General features: G+C 40.6%; 1 protein-coding gene and 1 pseudogene across 1 annotated transcript in view; one reads left to right on the forward strand and one right to left on the reverse strand.

The window, feature by feature from the left end:
• The window catches only part of LOC103269385, a 3,650-nt pseudogene extending 1,772 nt beyond the window's left edge, over positions 1–1,878 (forward strand).
• Positions 1,879–8,197: 6,319 nt separating this feature from the next.
• Positions 8,198–21,484, reverse strand: part of HEATR6 (HEAT repeat containing 6) — a 36,093-nt gene continuing 22,806 nt past the window's right edge. The window contains exons 12-20 of the mRNA XM_008066966.1: positions 20,505–20,860; positions 19,295–19,417; positions 18,850–18,936; positions 16,212–16,346; positions 14,981–15,103; positions 14,123–14,247; positions 13,137–13,233; positions 11,147–11,351; positions 8,198–9,165 (exon numbers count right to left, since the gene is read on the reverse strand). Coding sequence (XP_008065157.1) covers positions 8,594–9,165; positions 11,147–11,351; positions 13,137–13,233; positions 14,123–14,247; positions 14,981–15,103; positions 16,212–16,346; positions 18,850–18,936; positions 19,295–19,417; positions 20,505–20,860 — 1,823 coding nt within the window. The 3' untranslated portion in view covers positions 8,198–8,593. The remainder of the gene's footprint in view (positions 9,166–11,146; positions 11,352–13,136; positions 13,234–14,122; positions 14,248–14,980; positions 15,104–16,211; positions 16,347–18,849; positions 18,937–19,294; positions 19,418–20,504; positions 20,861–21,484) is intronic.

A 21,484-nucleotide genomic window follows, 5' to 3' on the forward strand; every position in this document is an offset into this window, starting at 1 on the left:
TCAACAGAAGAATCTGAAGCTGACAAACTGCAGGTAGTCACTAAGTCATGTAAAAGTGAAAAAGAATAAAAAGCATCAAAAGACAGTTGCATTCTATGATGCTCTACTGGAAAGCGGGGCCTGCAAGTATTACCCTGCCCCAGTCGGAACCACACGAGCAGGAATCCTGGCTTTCTGTGGGCCTAGAAGGCAAAATTACAGAACCAACAGGATCTGTTGATAAAAACAAATCTAAGAAAAAGAAGAGAAAAAAGTCCAATAACAGGAATGTGAGGCAGTGGCTGTGCCTAAGAGCTTTGAGAGTGTGTACCCTGCAGGACCTCAAGTAGGCAGTGAGGTTGGGACTGGGGGAGGCAGTGATGCACCTCAAGGGGTCAAGGGACTCAATCATACAAAGAAAAAGGGGAAGAAAAGGAAGCACACTTTTGTCAAAAGCATTGTAGTGTCTGGTGGTCATTTCTCAGTGCTCCGTGAGAAGTCTAGGAACATGCTCCTTGATGTACTCGAAGGTGATGGTACTGTGGTTGAAGAAAGTATGAGATCCAGGCCTCCAAAGCAGCAGCCCCGGACCTGCTCCAAAGCTCAGTGTGTGGGAGAAGTGTGGAGGTCAGATCCTGTAAGTGAAGAAGAAAGGAATTTGGAATCAGCTCAAGATTTTGAAACCAGATATTTACCTGAAGATTCAAGAGATTCGGATGATCCCGATGGATGTGAATTTGGGTACTGCCATTAAGCAGCTCCAAGAGTTCATCCCTGACATCCAGGACAGGGCTGCCACCACGATCAGGCGGATGTATCAAGATGACTTGGAACGGTTTAAAGAATTTAAAGCACAAGGAGTCCCTATTAAGTTTGGCAAGTTTTTTCTGCCAAGGAAAATAAGAAGGAGAATAACATGCAAGAATTTCTAGCACTGACAGGAATTGAGAATGCAGACAGGCTATTCTACACAAGCAGGTAAAATCCGTGATTGCCAACTTAAAAAGGAAACACTCATTTAGATTGCACATTGGTAAAGGCATTGCCCAGTCCTGGAAACTAATATACTATCAATCAAAGAAGATGTTTGATGTCAATAATTATAAGGACAGATATAGTGAAGCAGATACCGAGAAGTTAAAGGTATACCAGTCCCTCCATGGGAATGACTGGAAAAAGATTGGTAAGATGGTGGCCCGCAGCAACGTCTCTGTGGCCCTGAAGTTCTCCCAGATCAGCAGGCAAAGAAATCGTGATGCTTGGAGTAAAACGGAAACCCAGAAACTTATCAAGGCTGTGGAAGAAGTGATTCTAAAGAAAATGTCTCTCCAGGAGACAGAGGAGGTAGATTCCAAACTCCAAGAAAATCCTGGAGGTCACCTATCAATTGTACGGGAAAAACTCTACAAGGGCATATCTTGGGTGAAAGTAGAAGCCAAAGTGGAAACCAGAAATTGGATGCAGTATAAAAGTAAGTGGACAGAAATTCTAACCAAGAGGATGACTAACGGTCGAAGTATGTACCGTGGAGTAAATGTCCTGCAGGCCAAAATCAACTGTATTGAAAGGTTATATGCAATAAATGTGGAAGATACTAATGAAATAGACTGGGATGATCTTGCTAGTGCCATAGGTGATGTTCCTCCATCTTATGTTCAAACTAAATTTTATAAGCTGAAAGCTACCTGTGTTCCCTTTTGGCAGAAAAAGACTTTTCCAGAGATCATCGCCTACCTTTATGAGACTAGTCTGCCTTTGCTTAAAGAACAATTGGAAAAGAAGATGGGGCGAACAGGCACTAAAATCTAGACTCCCATGGCACCCAAGCAAGTTTTTCAATTTAGAGATATCTTTTATTATGAAAGCGACAATGAGTGAGAAGACATACAAGAAAGTTAAGCAGGGGTTACGCTCCCTTGTCCTTTGTTCTCAGTTTGGTTGTATTTATGTACTTGTATCAGTAAAGCTACTTACAGTATTGATGTTTAAATAAAGAATATACAATAGCCGGGGGGGGGGGGGGGGGAGTGGATGTTGCTCCACTGATTTCCAAGTTCTATGGTTTCTTAGGAGAAATAATTGTTCCCTTATATGTAATGTGCTGTTTTTCTCTGATTGCTTTCAATATTTTTTTCCTGTCTTTCTTTTTGGGAAATTTATGATTTGTCTGGCCATGGGTTTCTTTGAGTTTATCTTGTTTGGGGCTTGCAAAGATTCTTTAACATGTAAATTTGTCTTTTGCCGAATTTGGGGTTTTCATTCACTCTTTTTTCAAATCTTTTTGTCTGTGCCACATACTTTCTCCTCTTCTTATGGAACTCCAATCACAAAGATGTTAGAATTTTTGTATTGTCCTGCAAATCTGTGAGGCTCTGTTCCTTTTTTGTTGCTAATATTGTTCTCCCTGTTCATATTGGAATATTTCTATTGAATTACAGTCAAGTGAGCTGACTCCTCTGTCATCATCATCCTGCTATTTAGGCTACCTATTTTTTCAAAATTTTATTTACTTTCCAATTCTAAAATTTCCATTTGTTACCTTTATATCTTCTATCACTTCCTTTTGTTTCATGACTGTCTTTACTTCTTGGAATATAGTTATAATACAAGTTTTAAAGTCCTTTTCTCAACATCTGTGTCATCTCAGAGTTGATGTCTGTTGAGCGTCTTCCATATGAGATGTTAAGGTTTATCTGCATATCGGGCAATTATGGGGTGGTATCCCAAACACCCGAATACTGTTATGAGACTGAGTAATAATAGGCACCTATTATTATTCTACCATGTTGGAACCCTATGAAAAATGTCGATTTCCTGCTTTAGCAAGCAATCATCCTTGTTAGGTTCAGACCACAAGTTCCTACCTGCCTTCTGCGGGTTGTAATTCCAGTGTCAGTTTAAGTTTTAAAGCCTTTGCAGTGCTGTTCTGATCTGTCCTATGTGTGTACCACACAGTAGCCAGTCTGGGACTAGCCAGGGTCTATCCCAGGTTTAGTCCTTAAAGCCTTGGGTAGGTTGCGTAAGGTCAGATCCACACACGCAGAGCTCAAGCATGAGCCCAGGAGTTCATTTACAGCTTTATGGGATTGCTTTATTGGGTCCCCTCCTTTCTGAAATCTTGTCACTTTACAGTTTGTGGGGGGGGGGTCCTCTCTTTCTGGTCCTCTGGACAGAAAGCCAGGGTTTTAATTTTTCTGTCCTGCCATATGGTTTCTGTGACTGGGCCAAGCATGGAAGGGTAGAGAGAGAAAAAGCAATGGGCATTACATCCTTCCTGTTGGGACCACATTCCCCCTAACAGAGAGAAGCACTCCCCTCCTTTGAAGTTTTAGGACCTACCTGGCTATCAGTGCTACAGTGGGACTGCCTCTGGGCAGGTGCTGAGAGAAAAGAAGCAACAAAGGGGGGATTTATTCCACTTTCTCTGACGTATAGGGGTGCTCTAGGACCAGAAACAGAAGGCTTGGCGCTCTATCTGTTGGTATGCAATTCCAGGTTTTGGTCAGTATTTGAGTCCAGGTCAGGAGATACCAGCAGGGAGAGTTTTGAGGATCGATAAACCAGTAAACTTACTGCCACTTTGGTGGTGCTTTGAATTCGCTTTTCCTTTCCTGAACTTCCTGCTATGACTTTCTTTTCTGAGCTAGTTGCTCCATTGCTTTATAGTTGGATTCAGCAGGAGAGACAGGATGGAGTATGACTGGAATGAGAAAGAGAGATGGATTTTTATTTAACGGGGCATGGATTTCAAAAGGCTAAAGAATGTTACTTTAGGGCACACTAATTTGGGGAGAAATTTTTCTCTTCCCCCACAGTGTGCTGATTATAATCCTAATTCTTTGGTTTGAATTTTTGTGTTCACTTTTCCAGACAAATTTGAGAATCATTTTGTCCTTAAAAAATATAATTTTGATTTTGATGGGAATTAAGTTAAATTTATAGTTTTTGGGGAAAGTAGCCTTTTTATGATATTGAATCCTACAATCTAGAAACATGATATACCTTCTCATTTTTAAAAGTCTTCTTTTATGATCATCAGTAATATTTTTTATTTTTTCACAAAATCCTTGCATAAGCCTTGGTTAAATTTATTTCCTGGTATTTTATTATTTTTGTTACTACCGTGAATGTGTTTTTTTTAAACATAAAAAAACAAATTTGGTTATTGCTGATATATAGAAGAGTTACTGATTTTGACATATTTACTTTGTAACCAGCTGACTTACAGAACTTTTATTGGTTCTCCTATTTTCTGAGTTAATTTTCTTGGTTTTCTGCACATAATGATTTGTGAATTCAGTCTCTCATACTGGTTTTCTGTGAATAATGGTAATTTGCAACCTCTCTTTTTAAAAAACGGAAACATTTTATTTTTGGTTTATTTAATCACATTGGCCATTAAGTCTTATACAATGTTAGGTAATCTTGGTGACACCAGGCTTGCTAGTCTTGGTTGACTTATTTTAAGGAAGTCACTGTTAAGACCGACATATTTTATTATGCTAATGAAGTATCTTTTAATATTTTAAAAAGTAATTTTGATCAGAAAAAGACACACACTGTGTTTTATCACCCTTCCAGCGTCCATAAAAATGAGCATTTGGTTCTTATTTCACCTATTAATGTGATAACATTTTGTTAACAGCAGTTCCTTTATTCCTACAGATTCTGGTTGATCATGAAGGGGACCATAGAGCAATTGTTCTCAAGGAGGGGCTTTTCATCAATTGTGCCTGGTGAGAGGCTGTACCACCACTGCATCCCTCCCCCGATTAGTCCTGTGAGCCACTGTCACTGGTTGCTACATTGTAGTGTGTGACAGAAAAAACACTGAATGTTCATCATCCGAGACACTGACTTCACTGGATGTAACATCCTTGTTCCCTGGAGCTGAGGGTCACTTTAGGTAGCCTAGGTTTGAGAACTCTAGGTCCGTACTGGAAGCAGACAGACTTCAATCCCCAAGATCTCACTCCAGAGAAGAAGCAGAGACGTTCAAGCCCAGGAAGAGTAACAAGAGGCACCATTTATGACTGAGCATCTCTTTGTGCCAGGCTCTGAGTCCAGGGCTTTACGTTATCATGTGACCTGCTCCTGGACAGCTCCATGAGGTACCGTTATCCTCATTTTACAGATGAATGGCCAAGTGACTAGTCCAAGGACGTAGTTGTTAAGTAGCAGAGTTGTCCTTTAAACACCAGGTGCAATTCCCAAGCTTGTGCAGGCTGGATTTCCGAAGATTCTCAGGGCTGGGTCATGAGGTAGAACCGGTAGAACCTCTCCCACTTTTAATCCTTTCCCTTCCCTGTGAGGGACTTGCAGGGGCAAGATGGAGGCCTGCTTCTGGCAGGTCACAGAGGTCCTGCAGTAGTACTTCTCCCACACTGCTGGGCCCAAGCTTCCCAGGCACCCCAGCTACCACTTCACCTAAAAGCACAGAGAATTCCAACTGTCATTACAAAGGCTCATGATGAGCTGGGCTCAGTGGCTCAGCCTATAATCCCGCGCCTTTGGGAGGCTGAGGTGAGTGGATTGCCTGAGCCCGCGGTTTGAGACCTGCCTGGGCAACTTGGCGAGACCTCATCTCTACAATAAATCAAAAAGCAGCCGGGTGTGGTAGCGCACACCTGTAATTCCAGCTACTCGGAAGGCTGAAGTGGAAGGATCTCCAGAGCCCGGCAGGTCGAGGCTGCGGTGGCTGGGAGCGGTCACTGCACTCCAGTCTGGGCGACAGAGTGAGACTCCAACTCAAAAAAACAAAAAACAAACAAAAAAAAAACCACAAGGGCTCATGATGTGTTTACAGTATTTCTGCCTACTGATCTAAAATTTCAAGGAAATAAATAGCTGGCATTTATTAAATCTCAGAATCTGTTCTAAGAACTTCCTGTGTATTCATTAATTTATCATTACAGCATTCTTATGAAGTAGGCACTAAAAAAATGAGGCAGGGAGGTTAAGTAACTTTCACAGACAGAAAGCCACATAGCCAGGGTTTAAGCCCAAGCTCTTAACACTGCACTACATTAAGCAAAGTCTGAATGAACCAGAATAACTAAAATTTGCTTAACTCTTATGTTGAAAAGATGGTGGGGATTTGCTCAAGGTCTGTATTCATATACAAATATCAAAATCAAAGAATCTTTTGCCTTGGTGTTCTATTGGCGGTTTCCATCACTATATGACGCTTGCTTTACCATTAACTAATACTATGGAGGAGATTACAAATGGGTGCTTTTAGAAAAGAGTTCTAGAAAGATGTAGGAATAGCTGAGGTGGCTCACGCCTGCAATTCCAGTACTTTAGAAGGTGGAGGTGAGAGGACTGCCTGAGTCCAGATGCTCAAGACCAGCCTGGGCAACTTGGCGAGACCTCTGTAAGAAATTAAAAAATTAGCTGGGTGTGGTGGCGTGGGCTTGTGGTTACAGTTACTTGGAAGGCTGAGGCGGAAGGATCACCTGAGCCCAGCAGATCGAGGCTGTGGTGGCTGTGAGTGGGCAATTGCACTCCAGCCTGGGCGACAGAGTGAGACACACACACACACACACACAAAGAAAGATGTAAAGAGGTTTCTTTTCCTTCACTGGTCATAGGAAAGGTTCAATGAGGAAGATAAGTAATGGACTAGCCTGGATGGCCTTTCGTCCAATTTTTTCTTTTAAATGTCAAAAGACAAAAAAACAAAAGTTTAGACTTTGGCACTCTGCACTACAATTCTGAATCAACCAGGCTATCTGCTGTTTCTGCATCAGAGTGAGTTCTTTATCATCTGTGTGGCTTCCTTTCACCAAGGCAGCTTCATGTAGGTACCAGCACAGGATATCTGAGAAGAGTTCCTGCCCTTTGTTGTACATGCGCCCACAATGCCATGGTGAGGAGAGAATCTGCCACCAATCAGGACAGAAGCAGTTACTCCCAACTCCTGGAATTTCTAGAGGTGCTTATTTGGTTTCTTCCTGCACACAAACAATAACATCTATATCAGGACCTGGAAACCTTTATAGAAGCTAAAGTTTTATTCAAGAAAGGATATGAGTGAATCATCAAATGAAATCATTAAAGGCTATTTCACAAATATTTGATCAAGTAATCCACCAGAGAAAACTCAAACCGAATAATAACCTATTTACGCCACATTTTTACTTTTTAAAAAAATGACAAGAAGCTGCTATTAAGAATGTACTTGGGTACCTGCATAATGAACATTTGTGTATACCTAACCCTGAATTGTACCCTACATCTTCAAAATAAAAAATTTAAAACAAAAAGATTATACTCACGAGAAAAAAGTTCCAAGATTCAACATAGGGTAAGGCAGGTTCAATTTAGTCAGCCTTCTGTAACAATTCATATTCTGAATAATCTCCAAAGAAAAGCGAGTTTAAGGAACGTTAACTATGGGTGTTTTTTTTACCATACTCATAGTCTTAATTCCCTGGAAACTGGTATTCTTCCAATGGAAAATTGAGCCTTTAGTTAGCCTGAGTACTCTGTTCCTCAGTCACTGCCTAGAAGCATTTCTCAGCAACCAAAAACATAGTAGAGGAAGGAAAAGATCAACTTCAGGGCAAAGAAGAAAATTTAAGATATATGCTCTTAAATGTGTATTTTAAGCTAAATAACAATTAATTATTACCAAAACCCATTCCTTGTATCTTATCTATCCCACATCCATATAAAATATTTTAATTGGCCTATACATCCCTAAGTTCCTAACTGAAACCAATGTCAATAAATTGTTGGTGGTCAAGAGCAAATGCAAACTTTAAATGTAAAAAACTATTCCATCAGAAATTACTTTTATAAGTACTTGGGCACTGTAAACACATAATTTAGAAATCTCTCTTTGTAAACAACCATATTACACAAATAATCCTTTTTTAAAGGCACAGATTAAAAGGTAGTAAGCAACTATACATTTGGTGTATGGGACCACACTCTCCTACAGGGCATTGGGAAATTTAGGTACAGGTTGTGGCCTAGGCTAGAGGCCTCTGCTTGCTGGGAGTTAGCTCTGGTTACCGGATTATGGGGAAGTGCTGGAGGGTGGGGAGGGCTCCAGGTTTGACACTTAGGAGCTCAGAGCAGCAGCTACTTACCAACTATGAGGAACTGTGTATTTTAACAACTACTGCAGCTATCCAGTGCAAACTGGCTGAACACCAGCTCTACTTGCAACTTCTATAAATATGACTTGTTAAGAACATGGGACTGTGGAGACACTATTTTTCATTAGTTTATTATAAAAGAAAAACAATTCCTGGAGACACAATACACATTGTTCTAATTACTAGATCTCTCTACTTATTTTCTTTTCCAGAGATTCAACACCCTTCACAACCCCCCACTCTGCTTGGCCTATACCCCAACCTGACTCCCTGGATCCTGGATTTTGCTGCACGGGCCAGAGGCTCCAACAACCCTGACCACAGCCAGTGTGATGGAACCACTCTCCGAGGTTGGGCCTTTAAGAAAATTTAAATAGAAGCTAACTCATTCTAAATAAATAGTGAATGGATGGTTTCTGCCCCCAAAGTTATATCCTGTATATCTTATGCTCAAGCTCAGGTCTTCCTATTACCATATTTGATATCTGGAAAGTATGATGTAATCTTCACTGATTTGTTAATCCTAGGAGTGCCACTTCTGATCCAGATGAGTTAAAATAAACAGTCAGGATATCTTCTAAAAAGCCCACAATGGCCCTTTTGGATGTGTCTCCAGCCAGTGCCTGGACACTGCTTATGTGCTCCAGGGTCATTCTGACCGTTTGGTCTTTTTCCTGTGGGCTGGGGGTTGCTCCAGAGTCATCTCCCTCTGCTCCTGATTTTAAAAACTGTAGGATATAGGACTGGATCATATACCCATTCAGTTCAAGGGTTTCTTTGATACAGGGCAGGTCTGAGGCACCGGCCAAGCTCAAGAGGTGAATCAGTGCCTGGCAGATTTGGGTCCGTAGGCTGGCACAGTACTTGAATTCCAAAAAATCTGTGGTGTCTTCACTCTTCTGTAAGGCAGTGACCAGTGCATTCCAGATCTGAGCATACTGACTAACAGACCCATACTGCTCTCTCTTGCCTGGGACAGAAAGGGCAGCAGCAGATCTAATGCGCACTTTGAAGTTCTTGCAGGATGTCACAACCGATGTCAGGGCATTGAAGGCCTGGGAGGTCCAGGGAGTTGTCCCTAGAAAGAATCCACAGTCATGAAAACAAGTGAAGGTTTAGAAATAAGTGGGGTGAGTGGAAAAGGGTGGAAGGAATCATATACATGCGTGTTCAAGACGGTCATCTGATGTGTTCATTTCATCTTCACAATCATCTTGTAAGATCAGGGTGGTGAGTGACTAACTGTGGGATCCTAGGAAAGAGGCTGAGAAGTGACCTCTACCTCCCCCTTTCCCTAGACCAGCCTGCTGCATGCTTAGGGCTTCTGCTACCCAATACAGGACCTTTGGTGACTTAGAGAAGGGCTTCTTATCTGGGAGAATTCTATCCCATGGGGTAAGGCTTGGCGGGAGAAGAATGGACTTAACTGCGGGAGAAAAATGGACTTAACTGCAGCCCCACCTGTGCTCTCACATTGGCACTTTTCAGCAGTGTGCAAATCACATAACTGTATGCAGCAACCCTGCTTATGCCAGCAAAAAAAATATTTCCTCACCTGGATCAGCATCCAGACACTTCCCTGGCCATAGCAAGTTATGTATTTTATTGCAAAGAAAAAGAAAACTTCTAATTTCAAGAATACAATGCCCAGACTTCTATCTTTTCTCCATGTCTGTAGGCCCTATGAAATCAGACTGCTTTCTTCCTTACCAGAGCTACTGCTACCCACTCCATTTTGGGGTGTCCTTGTTCCTCAAGCTAGGAAACAGAGTAGAATGCAGCTTCTCTAATGCTCCCAGCCTTTCCCAACTTCTCTTTTACCTCTGAAGACAAGTGAGCAGGCCCTTTCCATTTGGTGGATGCTAACGCCATTTACCACGGACCTCTACAATGGCTGGGGTCCTAGAATCTCATGTTCTGACCCATCACTATCCCTTTTAAGCTTCCTGGCTTCTTTTTCTTATGTGGCTCCTGACAGTTCTGCCACTCGATTCTTTTGAGTTCTCATACTTCTCTCTTCTTTGGAGCTCTGCTTTCATTCTAGATCATGCAGTCCCCTCTCTTCAGATCAGCCTCTCTCTCTCTCCAGAAACTGAGGGCAAGGGCCAGACAGGAAGGCAGGTAGGAACCATCACTCCTGAGGTACCCTGGTTTCAAGGGTTTCTTGTCTGTCCAGAAGGTAGATACCCACCTCAATGGGCCCCAACCCCAAAGGCAACTGTGAGGTTACTTTTCCACCCGCTCCTGGCTGACTGGTTTTCCTGGATGCTCTAGGCAATGAAAGGAAGCACAGCCAGATTCCCCTAACCTGATGCATGCTCTGCTAGTTCAGATAGTTTTCTCCTCTTTGGGAATATACCCTTAAGATTCAGATCTTGGCAGAGGGACAGATGTATAATGCAAATGCTGGCATTCAAGGTGAATGGGATTGGGAGGCTATGATCTGTACACCTAAGCAGCTACAGGCCCTGAATGATATATCAAGGTGCATGATGTGCCATTAATTAGAGATAGAGTCCTACTTATATACAGCATCCACTTCTGTACCACAAGCTCATATGGAATTTCCAGTTTGTATCCTTTCTCCCATTCCAGTTTTTTCCTTTAGTTTTCCTTGATTGTTAAAACAATATATGCTTATTGTAGAAAATATAGAGAATGAAAGCAGAAAAAATCCTACTCATCATTCCATCCAGAGGCAACCACTGATAATAATTAGGCCAATTCCCTTTCAGTCTTTTTTCTACCCATCGATTGAGATCATCTGTAGAAATAATTTAATATCTGTTTTAGTTTGTTTAACACTAGAAGTATTTTTCCAAATTATCAAATATTTTTTGTAAAAATTTTAAAAGGCAACAAGATATCTCAATATATATCCCACTGAATATATAATAATTTAGTTCACTATTCCCCTAAACTTCGGTTTTTAATATGTCATCATTTTTTTCTAATAGTGTGATAAATAACATTGTGACAAACATCTTTAACAATTATGTAGACTGGTGTGTGCTGTGCAAAGAGGCTCTCCACTAGAGAGAAAAGGGATACTTTCTTACCTAATGGAAGGGCAGGATTTTTAAATACATTTCCCATTGCGTAACAAGCATTCCATCGGACTTTCATGGCAGCCTCAGTTAGGACAGTAGAAATCAGGGCCTGGATAGACTCCTCAATGATTTCAGCAAATCTGGGTTTTTCTATATGAGAGGGTTGCAAAAAATGAAGCAAATTCCCAAGAGCCCGGACTGCATTGCTTTTTACCTAGAATAAAATATAAAAGCCTTAGAAATGTGATTTGCTAACAAGAAGTTTTCAAAAGTATAACTGCAGCTTTAAAAACCTAGGAAGTCCTAGACTTTTTAAAGCAAGTCTTTGGAACACTGAAAAGTCTTGTTTGGTTAACATTCTAAGCCATCACAAAGTTGAGGTTCTACAAAGCTTCTCTCTCTGGTGTGTGTGTGTGTTACACAGAACCTCAGAGAGGTCTATCTTCCTTGTTTTACAGAGCTTCTCTCTCTGGTGTGTGTGTGTGTGTGTGTGTGTGTGTGTGTGTGTGTGTGTGTGTGTTACACAGAACCTCAGAGAGGTCTATCTTCCTTGTTTTACAGAGATGAAGTATAAGGCCCAGGGACAACAGGACAAGGCCGCCTTGTAGCAAGGCTAGGAGGAAAAGCCAGGCTCCATAATTCCAGTTCATATTTTTCTAGTAGATTAGTGTGTCTCAACCTTTGCAGCACACTAGAATCACCTAGGGGAGGCTTTTGCTTTTGTTTTTAAAACCAATTCCCAGGCCTTAACCTCAGAATTTCTGGTTGAATTACTCTGAGATAGAGTTTCCCAAGTGATTACTAGATTTTCAGAACCATTGTACTAAATTAAGCAGTTGGTGTGGGTCAGGCACTGTGCTGGATGCTTTAACATGAGGCATCTGAGTATCCAGTGAAGTACATGTAACAACGTACATGTTATAGGTAAGGAAACTGACCTTCAAAGAAGTTAAGCAATACACTAAAGTCATCAAGCTATTAAAGGGCAAGCCAGGGTTTGAATCCATGTTACCCTGATCTACAGCTTAGATCTATGCATTTTAAACTTATTAGTGCCGGGCTCGGTGGCTCAGCCTGAAATCCCGCGCCTTTGGGAGGCTGAAGTAAGTGAATTGCCTGAGCCCGCAGGTTCGAGACACGCCTGGGCAGCGAGACCTCATCTCTACAATAAATAAAAAAATCAGCTGGGCGTGGTAGCGCATGCCTGTAATTCAGGCTACTTGGAAGGCTGAGGCGGAAGGATCGCCAGAGCTCAGCAGGTCGAGGCTGCGGTGGCCGGAGCAGCTACTGCACTCCAGTCTGGGTGACAGAGTGAGACTCCAACTCAAAAAAAAAACCAAAAAAACTTATTAGTGAAATAGAGGACACTCAAAGCCAGGGGTTGTTCATTTTTCTGATGTGTCAGATCTACTTAAATATTTTTTTTTTTTTTTTTTTTGAGTTGGAGTCCCGCTCCATCTCCTAGGCTGGAATGCAGGGGCACACTCACAGCCACCCTAGCGTCGACCTGCTGGGCTCCGGCTGTCCTTCTGCCTCAGTCTTCCAAGTAGCAGGAACTACAGGCATGTGCTACCACACCCATATAATTTTTGATTTATTGTAGAGACAAGGTCTCACCAAGTTGCCTGGGCTGGTCTTGAACCCATGGGCTCAGGCAATCCACTCACCTCAGCCTCCCAAAGTGCTGGGATTACAGGTTGTGCCACCGAGCCTGGCCAAAGATTTTTTTTTTAAAGCCAGGTTAATATTAAAATAAACCTGAATATACCACAAAGTATTACAATGGGCACTGATATTTTTCATGAGATAGGAAACAGTAAAGAAACTGTACAAGTATGGAGTGGGCCACTTTATACCTCGAGCATACCCTCAATCTCCTTTGAATAGGGGTTCATTTGGTGGAACAGTATGAGGAACATCACACCAACTAACTTACCAGCTATCCTGCAACTATAATATGCCAAGTATCTAGATGAAATATTCAAGGTTGTGAGTCTACCTTGTCTTTATCCTTGGATGCTTCTATAGCTGCTCGCAACAATTTCAAGAGCAGGAGACCAGAGAACTCTTCCTGAAAACTTGGATCTGGTGTTTCCCTGTTCCACCCAAAGCAAGCAAAACATGTTAAAAAGTAAAACGCATTTAAATATATGTATACATATATATATTTTTTTTTCACACACACATACAAATATATTCACTCAATATAACTATATATACTTCAGGAAAACTAGTTTAACAAATCTGTTTAAAATACACTAATTACTTATAGTATATATCTTTTGACTCAATAGTTCCACATCTAGGAATGTCTCCAAAAGAAATATCTCAAAATGCAGATTCTATGCACAAAAATATTCACTGAATGTAACAGCCTATAAGCCTAAAGCCTAAAACAACTTAAATGTTCAGCAATAGAGAAATGGTTAAATAGTTATCACACAGTGATGATTATGCAATAATAAGTAAGGACTTATAAAGAGTTAATAATAGAAGAGAATGCTTATCCATTTGACTCATGCATGTCACTCATTCAGGGTTAAGTAACAAAAAGCAGGACACTTGTGTGTGAATAATAAGTTACCTCTGAGGGGGAACCAGGGTGTTACGGTAGGAGAAAGGGTTTACACTGAATGCCCATTTGTACTGTTTGGATTATTTTTTTTAAACCTGTACGTATATTACTTTAAAAAAATGAAAAACTATATTTAAAAAGTAGGGTAACCATTACTAATGTTTTGCTTTTATATTTTCTTTAATGTGGCTATATGATCTCTACCAGCACACAGCATTTTTAATACACATATATCTTAATATATTCCTAATACAGAACAGCTTAGCAATTTTTATTACTTGAAGGAATATAAAACAGAGCAGGAAGACTGACTGAATATGGGGTAATTACTGCTAGCTCTCTCACGGTAGAGATCAAAGATATCCACTTGGTATCTTAGTCTCAGAAGTCACCCAGGGAAAGCAACCTACATGTTGACAGTCAGAGTGTCTGTCAGGTTGCCCAGGGACCAGGCTGCTTTGGCTCGAACATTCAGAGACTTGTCTTGAAGTGACATCAATATTGCATTTGCTGTGTCTGCGACAAATATGACATCCTATAAGATAAAATAAAACACTGCAGTTACTTTAGGAGTTCACACTACTACCTTTGAAATTCTCAAATTTACTTTCAGATAAAGCTATAAGCCTTTACCGCAAATTTTCATCTAGAGGTCATTCATTTACATAATCAGTTTACAGTTCTTATATTTTACAATTTGGACATTCAACAAAATCCCAGGAAAAGCTCTCCCATGATTTTGGTATGTGCCATGAACACCCAAGGAGCCTATAGAATTTGCTCTTGTGAACATCTTATAACCTGGCCTGTGACAGTTACCTATGAATTCTGTACTGGGGCTGATTTCCACCTCAAGAAGCAATGTTCTGATAATGAAATGCATTTTCAAAACACATCCTACTCACTACACACCTTTTGGAGAGATGTTACAAGTAGAAATGAAGAAGAACTTCATTTCCTTCTTAGTAAAAATTATATTTCCTTTTCTAAAAGTTACTATTACATGGGAATGTGTCATTTCACTTTTATTTAATCATTCGTTAATTTAAGCATTTACAAAGCACTTAGGGTCACAGGCAGTGTGCTAAGTAATAAAAAATATTAATAAATGAACTACAGGCATTACATATTTTAGTAATAACTAAGGAAACCAGATTATATGCAATTTAATTTCCTTTATTGCCCAACTCAGGAGCTCTATATTCACACAAAAAAGTGTTGTTCTGGACTACAAAAAAAGGCAGAGAGCTAAAAAGGCTCCCTCTGACCTGTCTGAGACAGGGAAACAGCACATAGACACCCAGGGCCCGCGAGGTTGCAGCTTTCAATAAACGGTTCTTGCTGTCGTTCAGCCCGAGCAGCATCGTGATGCACAGGATCTGCCTGTCGTTCTGCAAGCAGAAGGTAGAAAAAGGAAGGAGAATGAAACAACCATGAGGCAAAGGCTTCCACAAGTGACTGAAATATCTGTGTTGTGCCCATATTCAACATTGGGACCTTGAGGCTACCCTGGTAAAGAGCAGATTCAATTATTATCTGAGCACTCACTTCATCAAGGCATACATAGCATCTCATGACATGTAGCCTTTACAACTGTGTGAATTAGGTCATTTTTATTCTTCTACTTCATTATTAACCTAATTTACATAAATAAGAACAAGAGAAAAAAATGCCACTGAGGACCAAAGAAAAGGAGCAATTTGAATACTGCTATAGTCTGAATGTCTGTTCCCCTCAAAATTCATATGTTGAAATCTTTACCCCCTTTGGTAATTAGGAGGTAAGAACTTTGGGAGAAGATTAGGTCATGGGGGCAAAGCCCTTATAATGAGATTAGTGCCTTTATAAAAGAGGCATTAGAGCACTACCTTGCCCTTCTACCATGTGAAGGTGCCAGAAGGTGCCATGTATGAGCCAGAAAATGAGTCCTCATCAGATATCAATCCTGCCAATGCCTTGATCCTAGACTTTCTAGCCTCTCTAGAACTCTAATTTTTTTTTAAGACAAGGTTTCGCTATGTTGTTCAGGCTGGTCTTGAACTCCTGGGCTCAAGCAATCCTCCTGCCTTGGCCTTCCAGAGTGCTGGGATCATAGGCATGAGCACCATGTCTAGCTTGATTCCCATCTTATAGATGATAATAGTAAGTTTTAGAGAAGTTAAGATAGTCAAAGGGCTAGAAAGTGGAAGAGCTAGGATTTAACCAGGTCTTTTTAATTTTAGATATGGAATCTTTCTGAAATCTCTCTGCCTTCAAAGCCTCTGCTACTCTTACCTCCACTACCACATCCTAACATACAGGGAGCAACAGCTTTCTTGATATCTTAAGGCTTTAAGTTTTCCCATTTTCTGTTCCCCTCTGCCCTTACCCCAAACTCAAGTAGATTAAGCACCTTTTCCTCATAGATGATGCTGAACACTGGTTCAAAATGTAAAAGAATCAAATTCAAGCCCTGATGCTTGAGGCATCATTTAAGGTTATGAAAACACCCATTTTTACCGGCAGATTGCTGAAGGCCTCTGGCAAGATGGAAGACAGGGCATCACAGGCACTCGCCTGGAGAGTTGGGTGCTCTGAATTCTGCAGGGCTCTGGGTAAAGGACCGTTCAGCATCATAGTCCAGAACATCACCACCTAGAACAGAGGTACAGTAAAAGTCACAGCCCAAGAGACAATAGTGGAACCAACTACGCCTACCAGATGGCTTCAGTGATGAATCATTTTTCCTTAAAGTAGAAGCTTTCTGTAAATGCTTTCATTGGTTCTTCTTCCAGTGTTGAAAAGATCTTAAGAATACAACTACAATAGTTGAGTCCTTCCATTTTATTGATTAGGAGACTACAGTCTGATAAAGTTGAGCAATAGTGATAATAATCAAGAGGAGAAGATGATTTGATTGTAACAACAGTGGCAGCAGCCAAAGTTTTTCAGTTAATGTTTTTCAATGCCAGGAATTGTTCTAAATAATTTACGCTTATCAACTCATTTTAATCCTTAGCACAACTAAATCAAGCTTCTAATATTATCCTCATTTTCACACAAGGAAACTGAGTTACAAAGAGATAATACAACTTGCTGATCAGCAGCAGGGGTTAACTAGAATCTAGATCAATTGATGCCCAGCTAGGGCTCCGTCAACCTGGTCCTATGTGGGCAAGGGATTGGGTTCCAGAGCAGCCCAGAGGCCACATGCCAGAGTCTAAAGAGCATAGGATCCTGAGGCGGAGCTGGGAAAGAGTTCTTCACAGCTGCCCTGTCTCTGCAGACTTGGGTATCACTTAACCTAAGCTTTGGTTCTTCTTCAACAGGGAAAGACATCTACTTTTCAGAGTCTGTGTGATAATACAATGTATATTGTGTGTAAAGTTTCTAGCACAGGGCCTGGTATACAGTGGACACTCTTAAATTGGGCAATAGACTTTTCTAAGCACTCTGAAGGATTATCTCACTTCAAAGTTTCTAAGGTAGACATCTGAAAGGTAGTTTCCTTTCACGGTTTATAAAAACCCTGGGATTTCACATTCATTTGCAAATCTGGCTGTGGTTTTGATATGTCCAGTTTTTGTCCCCCAGATTTAGTCCCAGATTTTGCTGTGTATTTCATGCAACAGCTCTGTGTTCCTCCCACCACAGCTCCCAGAAACCCAGGCTGGACACTCTTTGCCCCAATCCAGAAGAATGCTGGCAGATTCTACAATTATGTTCAACTACTAATATTTATACCCATGTAGTCCCCTCCCACACTGAATAGGCTGACCTGTGCAACGAATAGGATGCTGTGGAAATGACAGCATGAAACTTCCAAAGCTACAACACAAAAAACACCACAGCTCTGTCTTGCTCCTTCCCTTGGATCGCTTGCTGTGAGGAAACTGGCTGCCATGCCAAGAGGACATTCAAATAGCCCTCTGGAGAGGTCCTCATGGGGAGGAACTGAGTGAGGTCTTCTGCCAACAGCCAACACTAACTTGCTAAGTATAGGGGTCTTGAGCCATCTTGAAGACGATCCTCCAACCCTTGTCAACTCTTTAGCTGACTGAAGCCCTATGGGGGAATCCTGATCCCAACCTCATGACAGACCTAAGCCAGAATCACTCAGTCAAGCCACTCCTATTCCTGACCCACAGAGACTGTGTGGTAGAATAAATGAATATTATTTTGTGCTGCTAAGCGTTTAGTGTTAGTTTATTATTCAGCAATAGACAAGTAGTACAGAAAGTATGCCTTTTTTACAATGAGACACTACCTGAGTGCAAACAGTTAAGAGGCCTGCCCAAAGTCATGTGTCTAGCAAGGGGAGAAGTGTGAATTCAAACCTAGTTCTGTCTGACAGCAAAGCCCAACTAATTTTCCTGCAAATGGTTACGTGGAAGCTTTAGTGGCAGCCTAAGGAAGGGACTAGGCTAGAATTTTTAATTCATTGCAAGGATGGTGAAAATTATAAAGAGAAAAGAATAGGGAGAACGAGGAGGGCACAGGGAGAAAACCAACACTATGTTGCTTTTGGGTTCCACTAAGTAGGATCCTTTTTAGGTGAGGTCAAGTGTCCTTCATATAAAGAACTGGCACGGTGTAGGGGCAACAGAAATCATCTAAGATCCCAGGAATTTCACAGAATCACAGGGTGGGGGCGTTAAGGGAATTAACATTCACTGAGCACATACTCTGTGCTAGCAGCTTTACATTTCATTCCATTTGTCAACAGCTTTGTGATTTAAAAATTATTATTCCTCTTTATAATGAGGAAACTATGCTTATAACCACATATCCATTAAATGATATGCCCTAAATTAAATCTTATGCCTTCTAATTCAAAATCCTTGGCTCCTCCCACCATTCTAGTTTGCCTCTTGGGCAGGCTGAGTAACCAAACTAGGTTTTATGCAAAAGAAATATTGGTTTTACCATTGCTGATTGTATGTTACACATAATCCTACCACATACTGAGTTACAAATAAACCAAAATACAAATAAAACCTATTCATGCTAGTTTCATGAATATAGATTATATACTGTAATTTTTGACATTGGAAAAAACCATATCGTCTACTCCACTTTACCACTGAGCCTTAAAATAAAACTGCAACTGACATACTAAGAAAAGAAAACTAAAAAGTATCAATTGACATTTATTTACCAAGAAGACTGGGACTCTCTGATCAGGTGCTATCATAGAATCTGGTTTATACTGTTGTATTAAGCCTGTACCCAATTCTTCCAGAAGCTGCCAAGATAAAAGAAATGATTATCAAAACAGAACTATGCAGGTTATAAATAACTTCACTTCAGTTTGGAGATCACCTCAAATCAAGGAGAAAAATAATTTTCAATTCCTCTTCTTTATTTTCTCAGTAACTCTTATAATAGGTATTCTTTCAAGGCATAAAATCAACAGCTACATATTGTTAATTTATTACCAAATTGATTCTTTGGGTTTATGTGTAAGAGCCAAAAATAGGAGAATGTATGTCTTCCTTACCTAAATCCATTTTAACAAAGCTCAGAACTGATAGACATTCAGCACATAGAGAAGAACATAAAGCGAAGAGAAAAAGAAACAAGTGACTTTTAATGAAAATTACCTTTGCTCCATGAAGCTGGATGGATGGATCTGCTTCCCCCATGCACTTGCAAATCAACTCTCCAAGCTCCATCAAGTAGACCTGAGCCATTGAAAAGTAGCCCCTTGCCAGATGAGCCAATACCTGCAAAGAAAGCATGGAATTAACCCAAGACCTGAGGGTAAGGTTGCAATATCCAGAAAAACATAAAGAGAAGAACAACCATAATTTTTATTTTATGACTAACGTCAATTAACTGTATCATAATTTTATGGTGCTTTATAGTTTATGGTTGTTTTTCATTAATGTAGTATCATTTCAATCTTTGAAATATTTTTTCAAGTAGGTATTAGTTGAATTTTACAGTTGAAAAAACTAAGGCTGAAAAAGCTGGAGATCATATGTCTAATGTTTTTCCCGTCAATAGCAACAGACTTCAGAACCAAGCATATGTCTTAGAGCATATTTGGGTATAGAAAAAGCAAATTTTCTAACCTAGGGTTATTAGTCCTTTGAAGGAACAATTATTTTGTTTCATTAAGCAGATATGAGACCAAGGAAAAGTTTATGGAGAATTAAACATTTAATTTTAGATGCAAAAATTAGATGCAAAAATAAAAAATTAACTGTAAAACTTCTTTCAGAATTTTTTTTTTTTTTGAGTTGGGGTCTCATTCTGTCACCTAGGCTGGAGTACAACGGCATGATCATGGTTCAACAGAGACTTGACCTCCTAGTCTCAGGTGATCCTTCTGCCTCAGCCTCTTGAGTAGCTGGGGTTACAAATGCACCACCTTTTTTGATTTTTTGTGAAGATGAGATCTTACTATGTTGCCTAGGCTGGTCTCAAATTCCTGGGCTCAAGCAATCCTCCCACCTTGGCCTCCCAAAGTGCTGGGATTATAGGCATAAGCCACCATGGTTCGGTCTCTTTCATAATTATTATGCAATCTATTATACCCACCTGCTATGTAATACCTGAGGTGACTAAAACAGTTTGCAATGAAAGAACTGGAAAGAATGAATCTGACATTTTACAACCAAGCACCACCTCCCTCAAACAAAACAGCAAAAACAAATAAACCATCTATACCAATAATTCAACTCCTACTACTAACATGATTGACACATGTTTTGGTTTTACACACTTTTCACAGTCATTCCTTACAATCACCCTGTGAAGGAGGAATGATCACTTCCATTTCTGAGATAAGAAAATGACACCTCCTACCTGTAAGGCCTCTAGTCGCATGGGGGATGATTCATAGGTGCTTCCTGCTGCAGAGCCAGCATCACTACCTGAACAGGAATCCTCCTTGGGGAGTACAACAGTGGAAATGCAAAGTCGAATGAGCCAGCAGGGCTCTGAAGACCCCTTTGGTGAGCTAACTGACATTTCTTCAAGAGAAGGTCCTGCAGGGGCTTTCTTCCACCAGTCAGGAGGGCTGAGGTGAGGAGTCGCAGAATTGCTATTACTGAGTCCAGAAGAACATGGCTGTTGTAGAAGTAGCTGGACTTCAGGTAAAGGTGCATGAGTGGACACTATAGCTCCCAAGAGTGTAAGACTTGACACACGAACATTAACATCTATCGAAGGAAACAGTAAGAATCTATCACCATGGGAACAGTTTTCATAAAGGTGGTTATCCCTGAAGGCAATTAAGAATTATTAGATCCTTGTTTAACATGAATCTAATTAAACCTCTAGCCCGCATTTCTAATGTAAAGGAAGTACATGGGACAGGAGAGTAAGTTAACACTATAAACAATCTGACAAATTGAGAATGTGATTTCTTTTGTTCATTTTGGTGGCAGAGCTCACATTCTATAAGATAACTGGCTTGGATTCTTCCAAAAATCAGTATTGTTTAAAAAGAAAAAAAAAAGATGAGGGAACTACTCTAGATTTTTTTTTTAAGTCTAAAGTGACATAATAACTAAACGCAATGTGTGAACCTTGAATGAACTCAGTAATTTTTTTTTTTTTTTTTTTGAGTTGGAGTCTCACTCTGTCGCCCAGACTAGAGTGCAGAGGCCGCTCCTGGCCATCGCAGCCTCGACCTGCTGGGCTCTGGCGATCCTTCCGCCTCAGCCTTCCAAGTAGCTGGAACTACAGGCGTGCAGTACAACGCCCGGCTAATTTTTTTTTTAATTTATCGTAGAGATGAGGTCTCACCAAGTTGCCCAGGCGGGTCTCGAACCCACGGGCTC

The sequence above is a fragment of the Carlito syrichta genome, unplaced genomic scaffold (assembly GCF_000164805.1).
Source record: "Carlito syrichta isolate Samal-C Ts95f unplaced genomic scaffold, Tarsius_syrichta-2.0.1 Scaffold309200, whole genome shotgun sequence".
NCBI classification, from domain to species: Eukaryota; Metazoa; Chordata; class Mammalia; order Primates; family Tarsiidae; genus Carlito; species Carlito syrichta.